Here is a 21,891-nt window from a genome sequence, read left to right on the forward strand (position 1 = left end):
GTCTATCTCCCGACAGTATGGGTGGAATCAAGATGGACGGAAACAACTCCTAGGTTTGATAATTTAATCAAATCCAAATAGGTTGTTAACCTTAGAAGAAAAAAGGACAACAACAATACAACAATTAGGATCACACATATCCCATACAACTTAAATCAAATTCAATATAATAATCACACTTACTAGTGGCCTCTCCTGATTCCTCAATCTCAATGACGTTCATTTATGTATCCCCTCTACACATCAATAAACCCTGCGAAGCTCCACCCAGATTTACAGTATCACACACATAAACTGAACCCCATTAATTGAACCCTCATACACCCAGCACAAACATGAGTTTACAGCACAATTACTATAGTATCAATTATCAATAAAGATTATACAGTAGGGCCTGGCTCATTTCGTGGCATCTGCAGGCAGTGGCAAGTACTTCCGGCATCTGCCACAGAGGCCGCTACTCCGTGGTATCTGTGGCAAGTATATGCCACAGATGTGGTATCTGTGGCAAGTATATGCCACAACTTGCCGTGGCAACTATATGCCACAACCATGCAACAACTTGCCGTGGCAAGTAAATGCCACAAGTTAAGAGAAGGTTTATGGTAGCTGCCACTCGCCTTCCGTGGCAAATGCTGATATTTAAACCCGTATTTATCGCGTAAAGTGTCGCTGTTTTGGCATGACTTTATCGGACTGATCTGTACACAAGACTGATGATCTGTTACTGATGGTCCGATCTCTATTTTTCAAAAAGATTAAACATTATATGTTCTATAGATTTTACTTGGAGAACGTGGTTTGTTAAAATAAATAAACGTGCTATTTTTATGATAATACTCAAGATATATTATTAGTAAATTGACATAAAGATCTAACATTGTTGACCAGAGGTGGGAAATAGGCTAACTTGTATACTCAAGTAGCCTACTGTACTTGTGATTTAGAAATAGCCTACTTGTGCTATAAGGATAAGGACAACCAAGCGCAAAGCCTACAAGCACTGAAAAACTGGCAAGGGGAGACGGATGAGCATGACTCAGCGTTCTGTCAAGAACTCGAACAATATAAATTCTTCGCCAGTTTCAAAACGCAATAAAAGGGTGGATAAAAAAGCATGCATTGTGTCTCGATTTTTAATATACTGTCATGATTGTCTTAACGGAATAACATGGTTTGTTTAGATTCACTGATATCAATATCTAATAAGAATAATCTGAAGCATTTAAATAAAAATGTTCAACCAGAATTAAAATATTAAACAACAAAACAGATACAATGACATTAATCTGTTTATTAACAACGAAAATAATACAAATTAAGTACATATGCCTGGATTTAAAATAACACATTTATACACGTGTACAATCAAATATAACTGTACTTTGCCTCATTTATAAAATATAAATTTTAGCATCTCACTAGCAGTGGCAAATCCAATCAGTTACAGCTGCCCTAAGTCTGTAGCCAAGTCTAATAACACCATTGTACACGTTGCTGTGTCAATACAGATATTTATTTTTTAATTATTTGTCTTTACTAGTAACAATACACCTGGTTATCGTAGCAAGCAGTGGAAACTCCCCTCAAGAAGCGACAATTGCCAAGGGCTTGCGTTGCAACGCTCACTTGCCAATATTTCATTTTTTATTACAATATAGGCCTATGTTTAGCCTACTATTATAGATATAGCACGTTTGTTTATTTTAGCAAACCAAGTAGGCTATTCCAAGTAAAATGGAATATAAATGATAATTTATTATCTTTTTGAAAAATAGAGATCGCACATCAGTCCTGTGATAGTCCAGCGACATTTTACACGATAAATACGAGTTTAAATATCAGCATTTGCCACGGAAGGCGAGTGGCAGCTACCGTAAAACTTCTCTTAACTCTGGCATCTTGTGGCAACTCCCATTCAGCATGCGCAAATGCCACGGCAAGTTGTGGCATATACTTGCCACGGCAAGTTGTGGCATATGCTTGCCACGGCGAGTAGTGGCAACACTCATTGTGTTCTAGTATGATAAATAAAATAATATTGTACCTTGAAAACCAATGCATTCGTTCATTTGACACGTTGGTGGTTTTAGGTAGGCTATACAGCGACCCCTGGCGGTTCTAGTGTGAAGTAAAAGTAGAAGTAGCCAACCTAAATGTTGGAATACTCTGTTACAAGTAAAAGTCATGCATTAAAATGTTACTCAAGTAAAAGCGCAAAATGATTAGCATAACAATATACTTAAAGTGCATATTACATGTTTTCATTATAATGATTGATCATGAAAGTGTTCTCAACGCTGGTAAAGGTGCAGCTAGTTTGAATGACTTTGTATACTGTAGTAGGGTATCTTGTGAATTTACTCCAGGAGAAACTATAAAGTCTGATTTAAGACTTGATTATATGTATCATCATTAATCAGAATCTGTAGTAAGTAACTAAAGGTAGCGTATTAAATAAATGTAGGGGAGTAGGCTACAATTACACAATTTACCTCTGAATTGTAGTGGGGTAAGTAACCTACTACGTAATATACCATTTACATACTCAACTAAAGTACAAGTAGGCTATTTCTAAATCACAAGTACAGTGCTAGAGTATACAAGTTGGCCTATTTCCCACCTCTGGTCAACAATGTTAGATCTTTATGTCAACTTACTAATAATATATCTTGAGTATTATCATAAAAATAGCACGTTTATTTATTTTAACAAACCACGTTCTCCAAGTAAAATCTATAGAACATAGGCTATAATGTTTAATCTTTTTGAAAAATATGATCGGACCATCAGTAACAGATCATCAGTCTTGTGTACAGATCAGTCCGATAAAGTCATGCCAAAACAGCGACTTTTTACGCGATAAATACGAGTTTAAATATCAGCATTTGCCACGGAAGGCGAGTGGCAGCTACCGTAAACCTTCTCTTAACTCTTAACTTGTGGCATTTACTTGCCACGGCAAGTTGTGGCATATACTTGCCACGGCAAGTTGTGGCATATATAAGTTGTGGCATATACTTGCCACGGCAAGTTGTGGCATGGTTGTGGCATATAGTTGCCACGGCAAGTTGTGGCATCTGTGGCATATACTTGCCACAGATACCACATCTGTGGCATATACTTGCCACAGATACCACGGAGTAGCGGCTTCCGTGGCAGATGCCGGAAGTACTTGCCACTGCCCGCAGATGCCACGAAATGCGCTTGCTGTCTCTAACAAGGAGAAAGCTATACAGTATTTAAGAATAATCTAGAATAAGCTCCTTTACCTGCTGAAACACTAAAGCGATGAGTAGGCTACATGAATGTATCCATAATGATTGCTTAATATTTTCATATATATATATAATTGAAAATTGTCCATTCTGCATGATAAATTATTGTATATCTGATACTTTGGGTTTAACTTGATTCGGAATCATACACAATTCATACCAGTTGGTGTCGCTAATGAGATAATGTCCTTGTTTGGAAACCGACAGCAAGAGGTAGTAGAAGAAGAAGAATTGACTCCGCTGCTTAGCAACAAACATTAGCCAGCTAGCCTAGTAGCCTGTTGCTTGCCTTTAGCTACTCTCATGCGCAACGTAGGTAGGCTTGCGGATAGATAGCAATGCTTTTTCATCCCGTTCATGTCACTTATTCAACTCAGTTGTCGATGTTAATTAAAGTTTAACTGTTGCTTTGAAGCGTAGAACATTCGGTCTGTGTAGTCTTTAGGTATATATCATTGACGGGCGGAGGAGAAGGCTCTTTTCACTGGGAAAAGTGGCTAACATTAGCTAGGAAGCCCTTAGCAGCGGAGTCACTAGCGTCTCCTATTGCCACAGAGGGAGGCTGGAGATATGTGATTGTGGTTCAGCCGGCTGATGAGCTCATCTGATGTTTGCAGACACTGGATGAGTTGAAACGTGATTTTACAGGTAAGCAATTGCCCTCTCTATGGATTTGCTAGCTTTAGTGTTTCATGTTTCCTCACTAGCACAGTGAGTCCTTTAGTCAGCTGAAACGGACTAAACAGTTCCAGCAGCTGCTTCGTACCTAAAGACCATCCTGCCACCTATTCAACAGGTCATGTCTTAGTACACAGGTCATAGTAGAATAAGTGTATATGTTCCTGTCCCTTTGGTATATTAGACAGTATTCTCATTTATTCTGTAAATGTTATAGTGTGTATTCTTAGATCTCTTCTGAATTTATGTATTTTCTACTGTGATACACATTTGTATATACCCATGTATATATTTGCTTTTTAATGTTTATTTTATTTATAAAATGCTGTATTCTATTTTTAAGAAATGTTTTAATTAGTGTACAATGACTGTCAAAAAATGCTGTTGTGGCAAAACAATTTCCTAAATTGGGATAAATAAAGTATCTATCTATCTATCTATCTATCTATCTATCTATCTATCTATCTATCTATCTATCTATCTATCTATCATTTATTGAGCAAGGCAAGGAATCCTAATTTAAGGGAATTTAACAGAATTAAAGTTTAAACAAATACTTACTTCCATCAAATTCTTTGGGGATGCAACCTACAGCAACATTAAACCGAATCAGTAAAGTCAACTTACTCCTACTGGCATTATCACATTAGTATTCTCTACTGTATGTGCCCCAACATATTGACTTTAACGGGGCAGGCCTGGGTAAAGTGATGATGAGTCTGTGAAGATGACTCACTGTTATGGAGAGGAGGTGTATTCTTTTCTACATTGTGTATTTTTACATGTATCAGAGTTCATCTTAATGTGCATTGTATGAAACCCTACTACTGTGCTAAATAAAATATACGATTTATATTTTTCTCATGTCTTTGAAACATAGAGTATGAACAGGTTTAATCATCTCATTGTAAGTAGAACACATCATGATAACTAGGAGAACCTGTAGATAAGATGTTTTCTGACGCAGGTATAGAAAACCATGTTGGAAATGTTGAAGGTTCAGTTTTTCTTTTTAAATGTTTGTGGAAGATTTCCAACTTTCTTATATTTTCAGATTTATCCACAGTTAGTAGAAATATCACATCTTAATCGTGATTAAAGTGATAGACTAAGTGATCATTACTAATTAATTGCCCAACTGTGGTATTGGTGTTAACAGTATGATATTTGAAAAGGGCCTTATAAGTCATTATGTGTATTGTCAGATTATCTGAGACTAGTCAACCCTTGTTTAAATGTCGATTATGTTGTTCTGTGGTATTCATTTAGCGCAGTGAAAATCTATGGAGAGTACTACAACTTCATAACCCATTACTTTCACTCGGTTGTTTCTGTGGTCCTAATACACATTTGAAATACAAATCTTTAAATGATTACACTGAAAGATGAGATGACTGCTAATGTGTAACTCAGCTTTTGAGTCAAATTTTGAAAGAAAGGAATGCGTCCTGAATCTTTGCCTAACATGAGTTAGATCAATTTAAGAGTTTGCCATGATCACATCTAATCCTCAGTTCCCTTTTAACTCATTGAAACATTCACATCACAACAAAAAGAGCAAGGGGGTTACTTCAAGCCGTGTTTGCCTGCATGGTATAACAACATTCAGCTCAATTATAGTTGATGAATACTATTGTTGACTGCAATACATATTGTGACTCAATTCCGAACAGACTGTTGGATTCCACAGTCACACAGTAGGCTGTCGGTACCCACTGGGAACAGCTTTCCCACAGTATTGTTTAGCTTTGCACTCAGCCGCTACACGCCTAGAACTGTGGATCACCCAGTTGCTATGTAGAGTCTGCTGCTCGCACTGCTAATGGAAACATAAACACATTGCACGGTCGCTGCAAACACGATCCTTGTAAAATGTACAACAGTTAAATCAATGCTAGCATACCTAACAGATTACAGGACAATTCTCCTATTGTTCTGGTGGTAACCTGTGCTGCTGCTCGTGATTACATTACTACGACAAGATACTTTTGAAATGTTGTCAAAACATTAGGAGGCAATTGCTTTTAAGATTTTGTAATTAAATGGTTTTTTATATAAGGTAACAGACAGTTGCCACCTTAGTGATTTGTAACATAACTGCACCTGTACCTGCTAAGGCTTGAATAAGAATCATCTTATAACAGTTGTGTTGTTTATTCAATAAGTTTAATCAGAACTACTTTTATGTGGTAATCCTAAATGTTCATGTTATGACAATGAGGTCCACCCCAACCCTGTGTTCTTTTAAATCAAGGTTACAGACCTTTCATTTGAATGCTGCCTATCCTGAGATCCTTTAACCGTGCCTTTATCATTGCACTTTTAGCTGCAGCCAGTATTTTATCGCTTTTTATGAATTGTCTTTTTTGTTTCTTTTAAATGCCTATGTGAAGCACTTTGAATTGCTTCTGTGTCTTAAAATGTGCTATACAAATAAACTAACCTTGAACCTTGACCGCTTATCCATAATATATAAACGTCATACAACAGTTATTATAAATCATATCAGTGCGTAGGAACATTTACAAAATCACTACTAAGTGTTTTAATGTTTCCTCAGGCACAGCACAAGGGCTCCAGAACATGTCTCATACAGATATGCTTTTTATTTATTTTTTATTACACTTGCAGGCGGTATATGTGTTGGTGTCACATCACTAAATCTACCCAGGCAGAGTGGAACTGAGTGAGCCGGCCAGACATCGCCACCATGTTGGAGGAGGACATGGAAGTGGCCATCAAGGTGGTGGTGGTCGGCAACGGAGCTGTCGGCAAGTCCAGCATGATCCAACGCTACTGCAAAGGCATCTTCACTAAGGACTACAAAAAGACCATCGGGGTGGACTTCCTGGAAAGGCAGATACTGTGCGTGACGTTACTCAAAAAAGAATCACATTCCTCTATCAATTAAGGCCTATTTTTTCAATGATCCTCCATCCCTTCTTATGTTTTAGTGTGAATGACGAAGAGGTCAGACTTATGCTGTGGGACACGGCCGGGCAGGAAGAGTTTGACGCCATTACTAAGGCCTACTACAGAGGTAAGACCCCCCCCCCCCCTCCCACTGTGACGAATATAACCCTGCTGCCTCAGGTCACTGACCCTCCTCGCTGCTGGGGTTAAGTTTAGATTTCTCAGATTGTACGGATAACTGGCAGCACAGAAACACTTGCACTAACAAATATTTCATTGAGCTGAATGATTATGATTACGATTATGGCAAAAATCATAATCTCGATTATTTGGGTCAATAATTGATATCACGATTATCCATTTACTTTGAAAACATCAATTTTATATAGGAGAAAAAATAATTGAACAGTATGTTTTAACAGTTTATTACCCTGAACTTTAAGTATACTTAAAAATAAAAAAAATAACATTAAAATAATAATAAAAAGATAATCGTTTTATTTTGATTACGTTGTTTTCGTAATCATTGAAAGTCATAATCGTAATTGCGATTTTAATATACGATTAATTGAGCAGCCCTAGCTGAAAGTGAATCTCCAGTGGGGCGGTTCTGAAGTCCACCAAATGTGTTTACATCCTCGAGGGAGGGGGTGAGTTATGTATCATTTTTAAAAGGATGAACAGCTTGAAAACATTAAGTGTCGTCTTGCATTCCAGGTGCCCAAGCATGTGTGCTGGTGTTCTCGACCACAGACAGAGAGTCGTTTCAGGCTATCGACAGCTGGAGGGAGAAGGTGGAAGCCGAGGTGGGAGATATCCCCACAGTCCTAGTGCAGAACAAAATAGACCTCCTGGAAGACACCGTTGTAAAAAAGTAAGTGGTTGTTTTCTTTAGTGCAGAAATCACACTAGAACAGAAGAGCTATTGAATATTAAGGACACATGGTAATTGATTTTCTTTCCTTGCATCGCAGCGAGGAGGCAGAAGGTTTGGCTAAAAGGCTCAAGCTGAGATTCTATCGAGCTTCAGTAAAAGAGGACCTTAATGTCAACGAGGGTGGGTTACTGAAAAATAAAAAACCTGCAAGTGAAACAGTATAATTCTAGATTTGTTAATACTTTAATATTTCTGCTCTTTTTCTAGTTTTTAAGTACTTAGCTGATAAGTACCTTCAGCGGCTCAAACAGCAAACGGCAGAGGAGACAGAGGTGCTCCATACAACCAGCAATAAAATAGGTGAGGAGACTTTCTTTCTTTATTATGTCACATTTGATTACTTTATGAGAATGATATTAATGCTAGATTTGTTTTGTTTTTTAGGTGTTTTTAATACCACAAGTAGTAATGTCTGCAACCAGAGCTCCAGCAACGGCAGAGAAGTCATCTCCTTACGACCTAACAAACAAAGGACCAAGAAGAGTAAAAATCCTTTTGGAAGCTGCAGCCTAATTTAGATAAAACATATTTGAATTTTAGTTTCTGACTATTGTTTCTAAGACTAAATTGGTCATTGTTGTATTCTGTGGAGGTAGCCACATTTAGAGACCAAAGCCCAAACAGACTGGGAAATACTCCTCTATACTACTTTAATAACCTGATGATTCTTCTGCACCCTAAGTTGTTCCCCTACATTGATGGTTACATTTCCTTTGATTCCGCCTTGGATCTCCACCAATGACCTGCGCACAAAATATTTTCCTTGTGGTTGCCTTAAGTAACAGCAACAGCTGCAGCTACACTACAGTACTGTATGTAGTTTATACATCACATGACATACAATCCTCTCGCCAAAACAGCAAACGTTGCACTCTGTGAAAACTCTGTATGACTTTTAAACTCACCCATCCTGTGTTTGACATATAGTCTGTTTGCATGTATTGTAAAAGATTCACAGATCATTTTAAACCATATTTTTGGTTTAAACTATTCTGTTTATTGTGGACAAAACACGATCCAGTTATTCTCTGTGCAGAAGTCTTTTTGTACGAATCACTAGTGTTGAGTGATATTTTCACTGAAGTGTTGACATAGTGCCAAATTCCCTCTTTCCGAGCTGTAGATAAATATGAACACTGCAGTGACATGGATGTATCATACAATAATAGAATGTGCTTTTACGTATAACCAAATATGAAACACTAACTGGTCTTATCTATGTCTGCTTACAGCTTGTTTGAGGGTTTGTTAATCAACACTTTCACAGATGTAAAACGCGAGTCGCAGTTATAGCGATGCGTTTTTGATTGCAGTTGTTTACATATTTAATTGGGCTTTTTCTTTCACTTTGGTACAGCTTTGAATTACACGTGGTAAGTCGCAGACTAAAAACTATTATTTAGACGACACAACTCTATTTTTATTATTTCAAACACTATATTTTTAACATTTCAATCACTAAGCATGGTTTAATTTCTTGTTTTGATTCAATGGTTTGGCTTCTGCAGTATGTAATCAATTTATTTTGTAAATGTCGATATCAGTAGTGTCGGTACGAAAAGCCGATCTTCAGGATGGGATCTTTTGCTTGGGTGTGCTTGAATATGCAAGAAAATTCATTTTTTTCTCAATACACAAGGGTACTTAAAAGATCTCTAAACTAATTCCCAGACCTCAAAACAGCTAGCTGAGAACTCTATGATACTGCCTTGTCTGCATCAGGTTTTCCTAAAGCTCATTATCTGAAAGACGTCAGCTTCCTAAGCACAAAAAGAATGTGGTGATGTGGAAAAGGCCACTAACAGACTATTTGAACATTTGCATATGAATTATTTGAATGTTTTACATGCAATTGGACAACTGGGAGTTAACATGCTCGATTTACAGATCTCTGATTATTGCTATAAGCTTTTCCCAGATTTAAAACATTCAAAAAACGTAATTCTCAAGACATTTAGATAAGACGGTTGTGAAAATCCCAACAGGTGCTTTTAAGATGTTACAGTTTATTGTGTCACAATTTAGGAGTTCTCATTTGGTTGCACTGTTTTGAGGGGGCGGGGGGGGGGGAAGAGCGTGTCTTAACTGTAATGCATGCAAGCCTTTTTTTCCACATCAGTGACTGTTGAACCGCGGTTACAATGAGTCGTCCTTGTTTACATTCTTCCCACTTACCACCATTTTAATCCCTACTCTTGCTGTTTGTTTAAAACTGCCTGCACAGTAAATCTGTAAATAATTATTTCCTGAGCTTTGTAACATCGTGTGTACTTTGCCTTTTTTGCTTTTTGACTGAATGGATATAGCGCACTTTATCATTAAGATGGCATATAATCTTAAAGAACCATAAGTTAAAACTAACCATACTTATGTGCTGTCACTCAGGTGTTGTAATGATCTTTGTGTTAATATACCTTATCACACTTCATGAATCAATCTCACACATTTAGATGTTTGCTTTCAGACTGACAAAGACAACACTCATTGTTGGATTTTTGTTTTTAACAGTGAAAAAAAAAGTATAAAAGCTTTGAAGTGTGCCACACAACTGCACACCCAATATTATGTTTGTGGTGGGGAGTTGATGGTTATATGACATTAATAAAACTTTACTTTTTTCTTGAGCATCCAGTGTCTAATTCCAAGTGATAATATTTCTCTTTTAAACAAAACTTAACAATAAAATATGTTTTTGCATTTTGATCATTGCCATTGTTCATACGCTAAATGAATATCAGCGCTAAGATGTCCCAGCTTCATCTATTGTGACACAAGACGTCTTTCCTTAACATTTAAGAGATGTATTTTTTATTATGTTTTTGACATACATGTACAATCTGACATCAAAACTACTTTGTGCAAATGTGAACAAAAAAACCCACAGCTAAATGTGATTGGTGTTGCTTTCACACAGAGGTAGTTTACACACAACCAAAACAGTTACCAAGGTGATACAATGAAACAGGAAATACTTTCATTAGATTCATTGTCATACATTTGGTTTTACTAAGAACTGTGACTACCTCTAATGGGGCTCTATAACATTGTGTCTTTCTTACGTAAGTGCATTATGTGATCACACATTGTGAACTGGAAATACACACTAAATAATCTATATTAAGAGATTCAGTGTAAATGGCAATAATTTGAAGGTAACACCTCCCTCAGTATGAGTTACTGTATTTTTGGCCCTAATGTTCAGTATCAATGTAATTTCCCCAATGTACTGGTCTTGCTGCTACTTGTAGAACATTAGTATAAGATAATATCAGTTCTTGGTGAGGTTAGTGGCATAAAAGAAGCATTTTGATTGGTTGACTGGTGTTATTGACAGCCATTGGCTTGTGGGTCCTCCAGTTTCTGGTGATCCATAATCTTGATGTTCTTTCCAGCATTTTCAACATTCCTCACCAAAGTCTCGAGCCTCCTCTTGATCTTCTTCTGGTCCTCCAGAGCACAGCTGATCACTAGGGCCTGAAACTTCTGGTCGATGGGGACGGGGGGGGCCTCGGTCACACAGGCTGCGTACACGGCCAGCAGACGCTCACGCCCGCTGTTCATGTCATCAAGCAACTTCCTCACTATTTCATCGATTAAAGAATTGGCGTTGCGCAGGGCCTCCTCCTGCTGGGAGTTCCTGATGGTGCCAACGGAGACCTCCACACACAGCGCCCGGCCCATCAGACGGTTGGCAGTTAGAGACAACTCTTCTCTCTCCCCTAAAAGATACAAAACAAGAAATAAATGAATGCTGCATCTTTAAATAGCAAAATACACTGACTATACAGAGGCGGACACAATAATTAAAAACACATGAAGATTCTGGTGTCAAATCCTTGTCGAGTTTGTGCTCCAGCATCCTCCTACAGATGGTGGATTAGACACAATGGGCAGACATGCATACCGCCCAAAGCATTGTTTTCGAGTCTCTTTGTAGTTGTTATGCATATTTTTGTTGTTTGTGTGTGGTCATTTTGTAGTCATTATGTGTCTCAGTGGCCTTTTCGTGTCTCTTTCTGGTCATTTTATGTTTGTTTGTGGTCATTTTTCATCTCTTTCTGATCTGTATGTGATCAGCTCATTTTCAGACAGGTTTTTATATAAATGGATCAGGAGAAAAAGAGAGAATCTTTTTTCCTGAAACTTTCAGAATCTCTTTACACAGAGGGTACACATGTTTATGTATAAAAGACATGAAAAAGTGTATTTTGCAAAATAGGTGAACTTTAAATGGGAAATTAGGAAACACTGACTATTACATGTAATAACCATTTGTTTAATATCAAGTATATGAGGAAGACAAACTCTTTAAACTTGGGCCCTCTTTTCTTGGGTGGAGTGCCTGAGGTTGTTAAACAACACCACCCAACTGCAATGTAGCATTCAAAGCATAACCTCATTGGATCACAATGTAACAATGAAATCAGAGGAGCAGCCAAATAAAGCAGATTACCCATTAATGAGCGACTGCTACACAGTCACACAAGGAATCAGACTGTGCAAGTCATGAAATAAGCACAGTAAACGTATGTCTCACCTTGAGAGACGTTTCTCAGCTCCTGTCCGTTCTGGATGGACTGGATCGTTTCCAGGATCAGCTCCCTCTCCTGCTCCATGGCCGATGCTGTTTCGCGTAAAGCCTCCACCCTAAAACACACCGACAACAACACATGACAACCGGCTTCCATTTAAAAACCACATCCTCCTCTGGAAAAATAACGGACTGTTGCAAATCGAGAGTAAAAATAACAAGACCATCTGGTATTCTATAACATTTTAGAGTATTATCTTACTAAAATGCCTAACTACACCCACTTATATTATCATGAAACTATTGAATTAGATCTTATGGACTACATCCGTTTTCTTCTAAATTTCTATATATTTTGTATCAGTTAATCAAGCTATGATATATGTGGATAATGCCTGAAATATCCGCTCAAGTGCCCTGTTTTGATCGCACATGGTACGGCCTGTTACTTCACTGTACCTCATTTCCAGCTGATCCAAACTTTCCAGGAGTTGTCCGGAGCGATCTGCCATGGACAGCGTCCTGCTGAACTTGCTGCCCATAGCGTCATTCATTTTCGCCTGTATTTTAGCTTGAGCCATGTTGGTGAATGCTTTTTAATATGATGATTGTTAAGATCCGTGCCGGGGAGAAATCCTGTGTGCGATCAACACTCCTCTCCGTCCAGCTGATTGCAGCAGCGCCCCAGGGAGAACATTTCCTAACATGGGCTGCGGCTTCCTTCACTCACAGAAGCTTCCCGAGGAGTCCAGATACAGTGGTAACCAAAGTCAGGTCCGAGGACCCCTGCAGGCCCCTGAGAAGCTCCAGAAGATTCCCAGAAGTGCTTAGATTTAGCTTTTATTCATTTCTGGAGGATATCAAATATATATATTCTTACTAGTAAGAATGCAAATTCATGATATCAAAAATTCAATTCTTACTAGTTGATGTTTATTTCTGATATCATTGAATTTGAACTAGTTCAAATGCCAATTTCTGATATCAGTAATTCAATTGTTACTAGTTAGCCTACAATTACATTTGAACTAGTAAAAATACCAATTTCTGATAACTAGTCGAAATGCCAATTGTTAATATCAGAAATACAATTATTTGAACTAGTTGAAAATCCTTTTTTTTACATCAGGAATTCAATTGCTACTAGTTATAATTCAATTTCTATTTATAACTAGTTACAATTGAATTCCTGATATAAAAAAAAGATTTTTAACTAGTTCAAATTTACAATGACTTGAATAAAAGCTAAATCGGCTTGCCATTTTTTCTTAGCATGCAGTTTTTGAAAACAGGCAGGTCCTCCAATTAGTAGAATGTTGGGAGCCCTATTGTTCCTTTTAACTGGTTCATTTTTAACATATCATATAACATAAGATAAAATACATTTTTCAGCGCAAAGGCGCCTGGGATGTGAGCAACAACATTCAGAAAGATAGAACATTTGCAGGGCATGTAGCCAGACTGTTAAAATATGTGTTTATAATGGTTAATGTTTCAAATGTGTAGTGTTTGGTGTCACAAAAATGTACTCAGCTGGGCATTTTAAAATTACATTCTGTTGCACAGTTTAATATTTTCAGCCCTTTAATCCCTTTTTGAAACATTCCAGCAATTATTATATGTTACTGTATTATTATTTTTGATTTAGGCTATACTGAATACAAATTACCCACATAATAATTGCATAATTACTGCAACATAGAGAAAACCGTATTGCCATTTTGTAGTGCTAATCAGGAAATGTTTACTATCCTAACTTGAAGAAGACTGAGACATGTCTCCATACTAACGTCGGCCCTCCTCCCTACGGCGCATACAAGACACTGGATTTCAAGTCAGCAATGAAATCAGAGACTGCAATGTGAGCTTCAGTTTGCCCTGTGGTCACAAGTTCAGCTTCAACATTTTGCAGTGTCATTTGATGCCATCTTCAGCAAGTGTCGACACACAAGTGTGGAGTCTACACAACAGAAACCATAAATCCACTGCCACAAAAAATACCTTCTGCCAGCTGCATCTGCTCTGAACCCTGTTATGTGAAAGCCCTGTATCATCATTTCTTTATGTCATCATATATTGGGACATTTCCAAAGTAGTTTAAACCGCAGAAAAATTCAAATAGCAACATGAATTTATTTATTATATTCTGAACACAAATACTTAGGACAAATCATCGCAATATAATGTCAGCTAAGCATTGCGTCACAAACAAAAAACATCATGTCTTCAAAACTCCAAAAGACTTCTTCTGAGAACTTCTTCCATCTCTGTAAAACAAAAAAAGCTGAATATAAAAAGTCAAATTACACAAAATAAAAAACGAGAAAACGCAACACTGTAACTATGATGTGTAAATGTCAATTCGACCTAATACTTGTATGTTTTCTTTTTCTCCGGAGGCTGCAGTAAGTTAAACTCAGGGGAAACGAGGAACACATGCCAAGCCACAACAACCCTAACCTGCCGACTCTCTTTCTTCTTCTGCATTTGAAGAGGGTTCATGGTTCATCTCTTCCTCCGGGTCACCTGTAAAGAAGCAAAATAAAAGTTGATATGTTGTAGGTTGATAAAAATACCATCAAATAATCTAATATCGTTGTCTCTTGTGTACAAGTAGAAGAAAGCTAAAATGTGCTTTTGCCATCTTATCTATTGAGTGATTGTGATATGTATTGTTTATCACCTACTTCCACATGCTTCCTTCTGTCTGACGGCCGGTTCCATTCTCAAAACCTTCACCACGGATTCATCTTCAATCTCTAGAAATGACAAAAATAAAAAAAACGGTTTAAAATGCTGCATGCAAACAAAGATAATACATGTTAATATTTTTAACAGATTTACCATTGGTGTCTGTTATGATCTCCACGGCATCGAGCACTGTCACAGGGGATGATTCTGCTTTTGTGATTTTCCTGCAGGTCCTGGAGCTCATGCAAGGTTCCATTGAACAGTGTCGGGAGTGATAGTGTTTATGGAAACTCGGGACACTCGTGAAACTCTCCTGGCAAGCTTCGCACTGTATTTCGTAGGTCTTGTCCAGGTTCAAGGCTGCGTGTTTCGTGTGGATGTGAGTCTTCATCTTTGCATAGGTCTCCAAATATTCACCACAAAGAGTGCACACAAAGTGACATGCTCCCTCAGCAGACAGATACCTCATGCATTGTGTAAATGTAGCTTTTTTCTTCTCTTGGCTCTGATTGGAACCCATGCACGGGCACATACTCTGACTGCTGCTTTCAGCAACAGCAGGCTGATTGGCTTCACTCTCATCCATACGGTAGTAGTCGGTACTGTGAAGACTCTTGTAGTGCTCCAGGAACTCGGCCTCTGTTTCGAACGGCATGCTGTCGCAGAGGCCGCAGAAGTGGGAGCTCTTTATCTGCCCGTTGTGCTCATTGGCACAGTGTCTCCGCACAGTGGAATCCTTAAAGAACTTCTGGGGGCAGTGTCCACAGATGAACCTCTGGAAGCTGTGGCTGCTCGAGTCGCTGCAGTGTTGGCGTGCGGCCGCTTCCGAGTCAAAGGTGTCCTCGCACATCCTGCACATCCACATCGGCTCTGCGTTGGAAGAAGACGTCTCTGCTATGTTCTGTTGGAGCTTGGACCCGGACGATGAACCTGCTTTGCTGCTGGTTGAAGGCTTGGTATGGACCTCCTCGGGCACTTCCTGTTCAGTGAAGTAGGTGTGTCCGCTGTGAGCCTCGGCCACGTGAGACATGATGTCTTCGTACCGAGGCATTTCCACGTTGCACTTGCGGCAGTTATACAGGAAGTTGGAGAGATGAGCTCCTCCGTGGAAGCGACTCATATGCAGGCGGGTGATGGCGGACTCCCCCATGTGTTTGCCACACACGCCACACTGATGGAAGATTTGGTTTGAAGCCAATATATGCTTTTGGGCTGTAGCCTCCTCTGAGAACTGTATGCTGCACTCGCAGATCCAGGCTGTTACATAGTTTCCAACAGCGCTGCCTCTCTTACGCTTGGCTGGAAGTTCATCACAATCACTCCTCTTCTTGGTTCTTTTTTGAGAAGGTGACTCAAGGCCAGTGGGCTGTCTTCTGCCCTGTGCCTCTCCAGCGCTCTGGGTGTGTTGAATCTCCCTAAACCTGCAGTACTGAAGGAGGGCTTTGGCCATGGTGTTGTTCACCTCCACGTTATGCTGGGTCGATTCTTTGTGTGTCTCGATTTCAGCTTTGCTGAGGAAGATTTTAGAGCAGAGGGTACACTGCCCGGCCACTTGCAGCCGTTTCATCACCTGCAATATGGTTTGATCGGCCAAGGACACGGCGCAGCCATCTCTGCATTGCACACTGAAAAACAGGATATATAAAGAACAATTATTTGAGAAATCCGCTTCATAAAGCCTCTAAAGAAAATCTGCACCTGCTATACAAACATAATGTATTATTTCAAAAAGCATACATGCACATATTGAATAAGTCTCCAAACAACTTACTTAAAGTGAGCCTTAGCTGCTTGATGTGAGATCAGTATTTTGTGACATAAAGAGCATCGGACTTTGAACGGGACATCCTTGCACAACGCGACGAGACGATTCTTAGCGTATTGTGGGACGGCAATCGGTTGTGCTTTTCCTTTGGGTTCTTTAACAAGAGGAGAAAAGGAAAAGGTTCACATAAGTATTGCTCAAATGTGACCTTGAGTGCTTTCTGGAAGTCATTCTTTAGAACATGTTTACAAAGCGTTCATTAAACTTTACCACTCATGGCGAGTGACTCTGTGAAGTGGTTTCTGGTTGTCATGTGCTGCAGGCACTCATCTCGGAGGTTGAAGAGGTGGAAGCAGGCCGGACAGGCGAAACACACAATCTTCTGAAAGGTCTGATTGATGCTGTGACCGTCAGCGGCAGATGAGGACACCTAGTGATCAAAACATGTTTCCTTACAAAATAATTATAATATTACGAAGATGTAATACAAAGTAATTAGGAAATCATTCATAAAACAATATGTGTGTTATATGAGAGTCAAAAAGGGCACACACCTTGGACATGAGATGTGTTATCCATGCTTCTTCGGTCTCAAAATGTTGAGAGCAGGCTATGCAGACAAAGAGCTCAGATGGCCATCCTTTAATATGAATGGTTGGGTCACAAGGGGAGTGATCAAACCTACAAATAAGATATGTTATTGCAAAAATATGCTATGTTTGTGTTCAGGAAAAACGTTGAAATGGTATTACACCGACACTGAAATGAACAGAAAAAGGTTACCTTTTTAGGTGACCGTCAAGAAGGGACAGAGTGTCATAAACCCGGGCACAGTTGACCACTGGACAAGTCTGTCTATTGGAACTATTTCCAGGAATAGCAACACGTCTGTTTCGCCCTCCAAATCCAGAATGAATCACTCCGGGTTTAGGACCTACATATATGATGTAATAAATAAGATACAATGTAATAAACCATTGTAAAAAGGGTGCTCTTTCATCACATTTCAATGATGGCAATTAAGGTAATTATTTCAGTCCGAGAAAATATTTTCCTGGTAAAAATATCAAACATGTGTTCAAGGTTTATAAACTCCAGATTGACAATAACACATTTCTGATCAATATAAAAACGGCACCTGCTCTCTTTAACCACATGTCCACACAGTTCTTTGCATCCCGATTGAAGCCATTTGAAGAAGTGAAAGCCAGCTCCTGCCGTCCATGAGCTCTTTGTAGGATTTGCTTCTCCTGTAAGACAGAAAAAGATAAGCAATAGCAGAACATATTTGTACACTTGCCAACCCTGTGTGGCAGACAGACAGGTGGCAGTAAAAACACCTACAGACACTGTTCATTGCTAATTCTTTAGGTCACAAGCAGTATGATGTTGCACTGAGAGGATACAGCACTGTTGGTTCTGTAGGTTGTTTATTATGCATTCTGCCCACAAGGTGGCAGTGTGCTACAACTGACCTCATTTGACCCCATATTATACCAACAACAAATGAATGACTACGAAGCATTTTATATCACATTTCCTCTTAACTAAAATAAAAAGAAAGTTAAGTATCTAACAAGAAAGACATGATAGCAGCTTACTTCCTTTTAAAGAAACTTACCCTGAATGCCCGACATTTATCTATTCTTTCCTGCTTCTCTTGAGCCACCTTCTGTGCTAGTCTGTCCAATGTTGATGAAACACGAGCTTTATTGCGGGAGATTTTATCTTCAATCTGCAGGAAAATAAAAAGGCACAACAATTTTATAAACTCTAGACCGACACTGTCTATTCAAAACATATTCTATTCATCAACTTACTGTGCTTGCAAATGATGGACATCCCTCATCCTCATCATCCAGGTCAATACATTCCAATACTGGTCTGGCAGGCCCCTCCTGAAGCAAATGCAAGACACCATGTCATTTAGTCTTGTTAAACATATCTATATAAAAATCAAATAATGAGCAAACCTGTACAATGTCAAAAGAGGGATTTCTTTATTGCCCATGATAAGAGAGGTGATCTATGTCTGAATCACAGCTAGTCAGACGATACATGGAGCTGTTCAGTTAATCAAATACGATATATTTATGAATTATGTCTTAGTATCACGCTACATCAAGGTGTTATTGCGCAATGAGTCATGGCAATGCCGAGAGATAGAAAGTAAGCACATGTATTTGATATCTTATCCTTTGAACTATTGATTTAAAAAAAAAAAATAGATAGTGTACACTCGACTTACTGATACAAACTCCACTTCTTCCACCTCATCGTCGTCTGCTTGAGTTGGAGAAGACATTTATCTGAGGGGGAAAAAACAAATGTAATTCTTGAAGCTTTAGTCCTTGAACATGCGTGCAGGAGAGAGGGACGTACTAACTAGTTAACTTAAGCAAGTCAGCAGTGGTGTAAAGTAACTAGGTAGCTACGCAAGTACTGTACTTAAGTACAATTTTAAGGGACTTGTACTTTACTTGCCTATGTGTTGCTACTTTGTACTTCTACCCTACTACAAATCAGATGTAAATCGTGTACTTTTGCTCCACTACCTTTATTTAATATCTTTCGTTACTTTGCAGATTTGAATGAATGATGTGAAATATAGTCAATGCTTAAATAGGACTTTGATTACACCCTGAAGCATAAAAACTCATTAAAAACACCTTTTCCAGCTATGATAACACAATATATATTTCTTATGAAATTGGTCATCTGGATAATGGGTTATTTATTTACTTTATGTATATTTTTAATGCTAATACTTTTGTACTTTTAATTAAATACACGATCTTAATACTTCTTCCACCTCTGCCACTCAGGTGTTAGAACTGAACAACTCCAACTGAATCTATAGCTAGTTAGTTTAGCGTTACACGTTGCATGACATTAACCACACTGACTAAACGACATCATCCGGTCGCCTGGCTAACCGAGTACAGTTGTAATATCCGGCCCACATTGTTACTGTGTTAGTAAGGTAAGTTTGCTGCGATTGATGAATATTAAAATGTTGTAAAACACATCGGAGGGCAGTAGTTAGATTCAGCAACTGTTCAGGAGACCTTTCATCTATGTTCAGCTTGCCCACGGCAACAAAACACGACTTACTCTGGTGTCATTCAGGTCAGCGGAAAAATGATGCATCCAATGTTTTGTCCAACATGGACATTATTTTTTCCCTCGACAACCTACCAGAGTGCTAATTTTTAGGGCTGCCAGTGCCAATGAGTGGAAGCTACATTTCACAGTCTAATGAGCACTTAAATTACAGTGTTTTTGCACTACACCTCTTCCCCACTATTAGCAGCACTGAGCGCCGAACAACACCACTCTAGGCGCAGCGAGGAAGAAGTTCCCGCCACAGGCATAGCTAGCTGCGCTCAGAGCCGTATGCTGCGCTCCTTCGATTAAATACTTGATTCTGCAACTTTACACACTTGACGGCGATGTGAAGTCTCCTCATCCAACACTAACGAGTTTACTGCCTTCCAATGTTTCTGTTTTATCAACCATCTATGTGCAGCAACGTTAAAGGCAGCGAAATGAATGCCACACGTCCTGGATCAGGGTAAGCTAACGTTAGCTCTCTGACATGTATAGTTGCTACGTCTGAACTCGACTAAATGCATAAAAGGTAAACATGCTAAAGTTCGATTAAGGTTTGCTTTGATAAAACATGGTTGAAATAAAAAGGTTTATGAATCTGAGCATGACATTACCCGCTCCTTATTCTGTTGGCTCCTCAGTTCGCAGAGTGTGTATATGCTACAACTCAAATCACAGTTAACGCAACTATTCTGGTCTGAAAGTAACGTCACGTGTAACCGAAGCGCTCCTTTTTGTAAACGGAATGTGCCGTAAGGACGGGGTTAATGGTGGTTGAAAAGTAACAAACGAAAGATCAAACTCCGCCCGTTTGTTACCTGGTCCGGGATTAACTGTGAAACTATCCCTAACTGCTACTCTGTTCATATTTATTATGTTTTTAACCATGTTATAATAGATTAGATTGTTTTAGACTCCTGGGCTGTAAATATGTACTGTGTACACTGTATGTGACTTCACTTCTATGAAACTGAAAATACGTTGTTAAAATCACTTTGTGCACAAACTATTTATGATTAAAGTGGATATGTGATTAATTTATACATAAATGTATATTATATTATATCATATTACTATTAGTATTCAAGCAATTCAAGCCTTTTGCATCAGTTGTCAAAGTCTGACGGGCTAATCTATGAACGTAGGGAAAACCAATTTACAGAAAGGAACAGGAAAATGTGAGTACAGATGATAATGGAATGTGTGCAAGAATATATATTAACATGCTTTACTATTTTACACAAACATAAGAAATGTATAAATAAATGAAATGTGTTTTGTTGACATACCTAACTCACCACACCTTGCAATTAACTGTAGAGGCATATATATATATATGTGTATATATAAACTATTCGACTTGCAGAAGAAGAATACTCTCACTAAACTGAATAAGGATTCGTCTTGGACTTTCAAACAACACATTCAAAGACAATACCTTAGACTTGGAGAACTGGGATTGACGTTTTTCACTATTTTCTGACATATTGTAAACCATTAGATTAATTGATAATGAAACTAATTAGTTGCAGACCTACTTATAGGAAAAACCTTCATTATACGTAATGAATAAAAAGCAAGTCATAAAATAAATGAATAACCATATACAAACTTTCAAATTAGTTATATGTGGTTAAATATAGGCCATAACAATTTTCTCTATATTTTCATCATTATAAATGGACACATGTAATGTACAGTATGCTATTGGTTTATTGCATGTATGGATGTATCACATGTTAACAATAATCATGTCAGCGGTTAATTTCCAAATAAAACACACGTTTCGCTCCTCACTTTGCTTGTCTGAGTTTTTCATCATTTCATCCCTCAATATCAGCTCATCCAGATATTACATAACCCATGTTGGATTATGATTAACGTTGGATCCCCCCCCCCCATCCTGAAAGTGTCTGTTAATGCACCTGACTCGTTTCAGAGATTATCCACCAAGCTTGTAATTTCAATATACTTAAAATAAACGTTA

At 38.4% G+C, this 21,891-nt stretch overlaps 3 protein-coding genes across 5 annotated transcripts; 1 reads left to right on the top strand and 2 right to left on the bottom strand.

The window, feature by feature from the left end:
• Window positions 1–3,490: 3,490 nt before the first annotated feature.
• Window positions 3,491–10,431, top strand: rab23 (RAB23, member RAS oncogene family). The gene is made up of 7 exons (XM_079686332.1): window positions 3,491–3,926; window positions 6,588–6,821; window positions 6,911–6,996; window positions 7,587–7,743; window positions 7,844–7,926; window positions 8,014–8,106; window positions 8,191–10,431. The coding sequence occupies exons 2-7, from the start codon at window positions 6,667–6,669 to the stop codon at window positions 8,322–8,324; spliced, it is 708 nt and encodes a 235-aa protein (XP_079542458.1). The 5' UTR covers window positions 3,491–3,926; window positions 6,588–6,666; the 3' UTR covers window positions 8,325–10,431.
• On the bottom strand, window positions 9,866–13,082 carry bag2 (BCL2 associated athanogene 2). Its single transcript, XM_079686333.1, has 3 exons — window positions 12,797–13,082; window positions 12,344–12,453; window positions 9,866–11,525 (listed from the first exon to the last, which is right to left on the bottom strand). The coding sequence occupies exons 1-3, from the start codon at window positions 12,916–12,918 to the stop codon at window positions 11,131–11,133; spliced, it is 627 nt and encodes a 208-aa protein (XP_079542459.1). The 5' UTR covers window positions 12,919–13,082; the 3' UTR covers window positions 9,866–11,130.
• A 1,368-nt stretch (window positions 13,083–14,450) lies between these two features.
• Window positions 14,451–20,772, bottom strand: znf451 (zinc finger protein 451). Of its 3 annotated transcripts, none has more exons than XR_013809245.1 (13): window positions 20,519–20,769; window positions 19,042–19,102; window positions 18,614–18,691; window positions 18,415–18,528; window positions 17,932–18,043; window positions 17,577–17,727; window positions 17,348–17,474; window positions 17,064–17,223; window positions 16,800–16,947; window positions 15,182–16,653; window positions 15,025–15,096; window positions 14,712–14,863; window positions 14,451–14,604 (listed from the first exon to the last, which is right to left on the bottom strand). XR_013809245.1 is itself a non-coding variant. In XM_079686948.1 (13 exons), the coding sequence occupies exons 2-13, from the start codon at window positions 19,096–19,098 to the stop codon at window positions 14,564–14,566; spliced, it is 2,598 nt and encodes an 865-aa protein (XP_079543074.1). In that variant the 5' UTR covers window positions 19,099–19,102; window positions 20,519–20,772; the 3' UTR covers window positions 14,451–14,563. The 3 variants fall into 3 exon arrangements, 2 of the variants coding, with proteins under 2 accessions (XP_079543074.1, XP_079543075.1); XM_079686948.1 differs by having other exon boundaries at window positions 14,798–14,863; window positions 20,519–20,772; XM_079686949.1 differs by lacking the exon at window positions 20,519–20,769 and adding an exon at window positions 19,908–20,090 and having other exon boundaries at window positions 14,798–14,863.
• Window positions 20,773–21,891: the final 1,119 nt, after the last annotated feature.

Source organism: Notothenia rossii (assembly GCF_949606895.1).
Source record: "Notothenia rossii genome assembly, chromosome: 6".
Lineage (NCBI taxonomy): Eukaryota > Metazoa > Chordata > Actinopteri > Perciformes > Nototheniidae > Notothenia > Notothenia rossii.

Excerpts from the sequence above, each read along its gene's own strand:
- rab23 (XM_079686332.1), top strand. The coding sequence starts at position 6,667 with ATGTTGGAGGAGGACATGGAAGTGGCCATCAAGGTGGTGGTGGTCGGC. Across the intron at positions 6,822-6,910 it reads TTCCTGGAAAGGCAGATACT|TGTGAATGACGAAGAGGTCA; the intron begins GTGCGTGACGTT and ends CTTATGTTTTAG. Across the intron at positions 7,927-8,013 it reads GGACCTTAATGTCAACGAGG|TTTTTAAGTACTTAGCTGAT; the intron begins GTGGGTTACTGA and ends CTCTTTTTCTAG.
- bag2 (XM_079686333.1), bottom strand. The coding sequence starts at position 12,918 with ATGGCTCAAGCTAAAATACAGGCGAAAATGAATGACGCTATGGGCAGC. Across the intron at positions 12,454-12,796 it reads TTGGATCAGCTGGAAATGAG|GGTGGAGGCTTTACGCGAAA; the intron begins GTACAGTGAAGT and ends GGTGTGTTTTAG. Across the intron at positions 11,526-12,343 it reads GCTGAGAAACGTCTCTCAAG|GGGAGAGAGAAGAGTTGTCT; the intron begins GTGAGACATACG and ends TGTATCTTTTAG.
- znf451 (XM_079686948.1), bottom strand. The coding sequence starts at position 19,098 with ATGTCTTCTCCAACTCAAGCAGACGACGATGAGGTGGAAGAAGTGGAG. Across the intron at positions 18,529-18,613 it reads GTCCATCATTTGCAAGCACA|ATTGAAGATAAAATCTCCCG; the intron begins GTAAGTTGATGA and ends ATTTTCCTGCAG. Across the intron at positions 17,224-17,347 it reads TAACACATCTCATGTCCAAG|GTGTCCTCATCTGCCGCTGA; the intron begins GTGTGTGCCCTT and ends TTTGATCACTAG.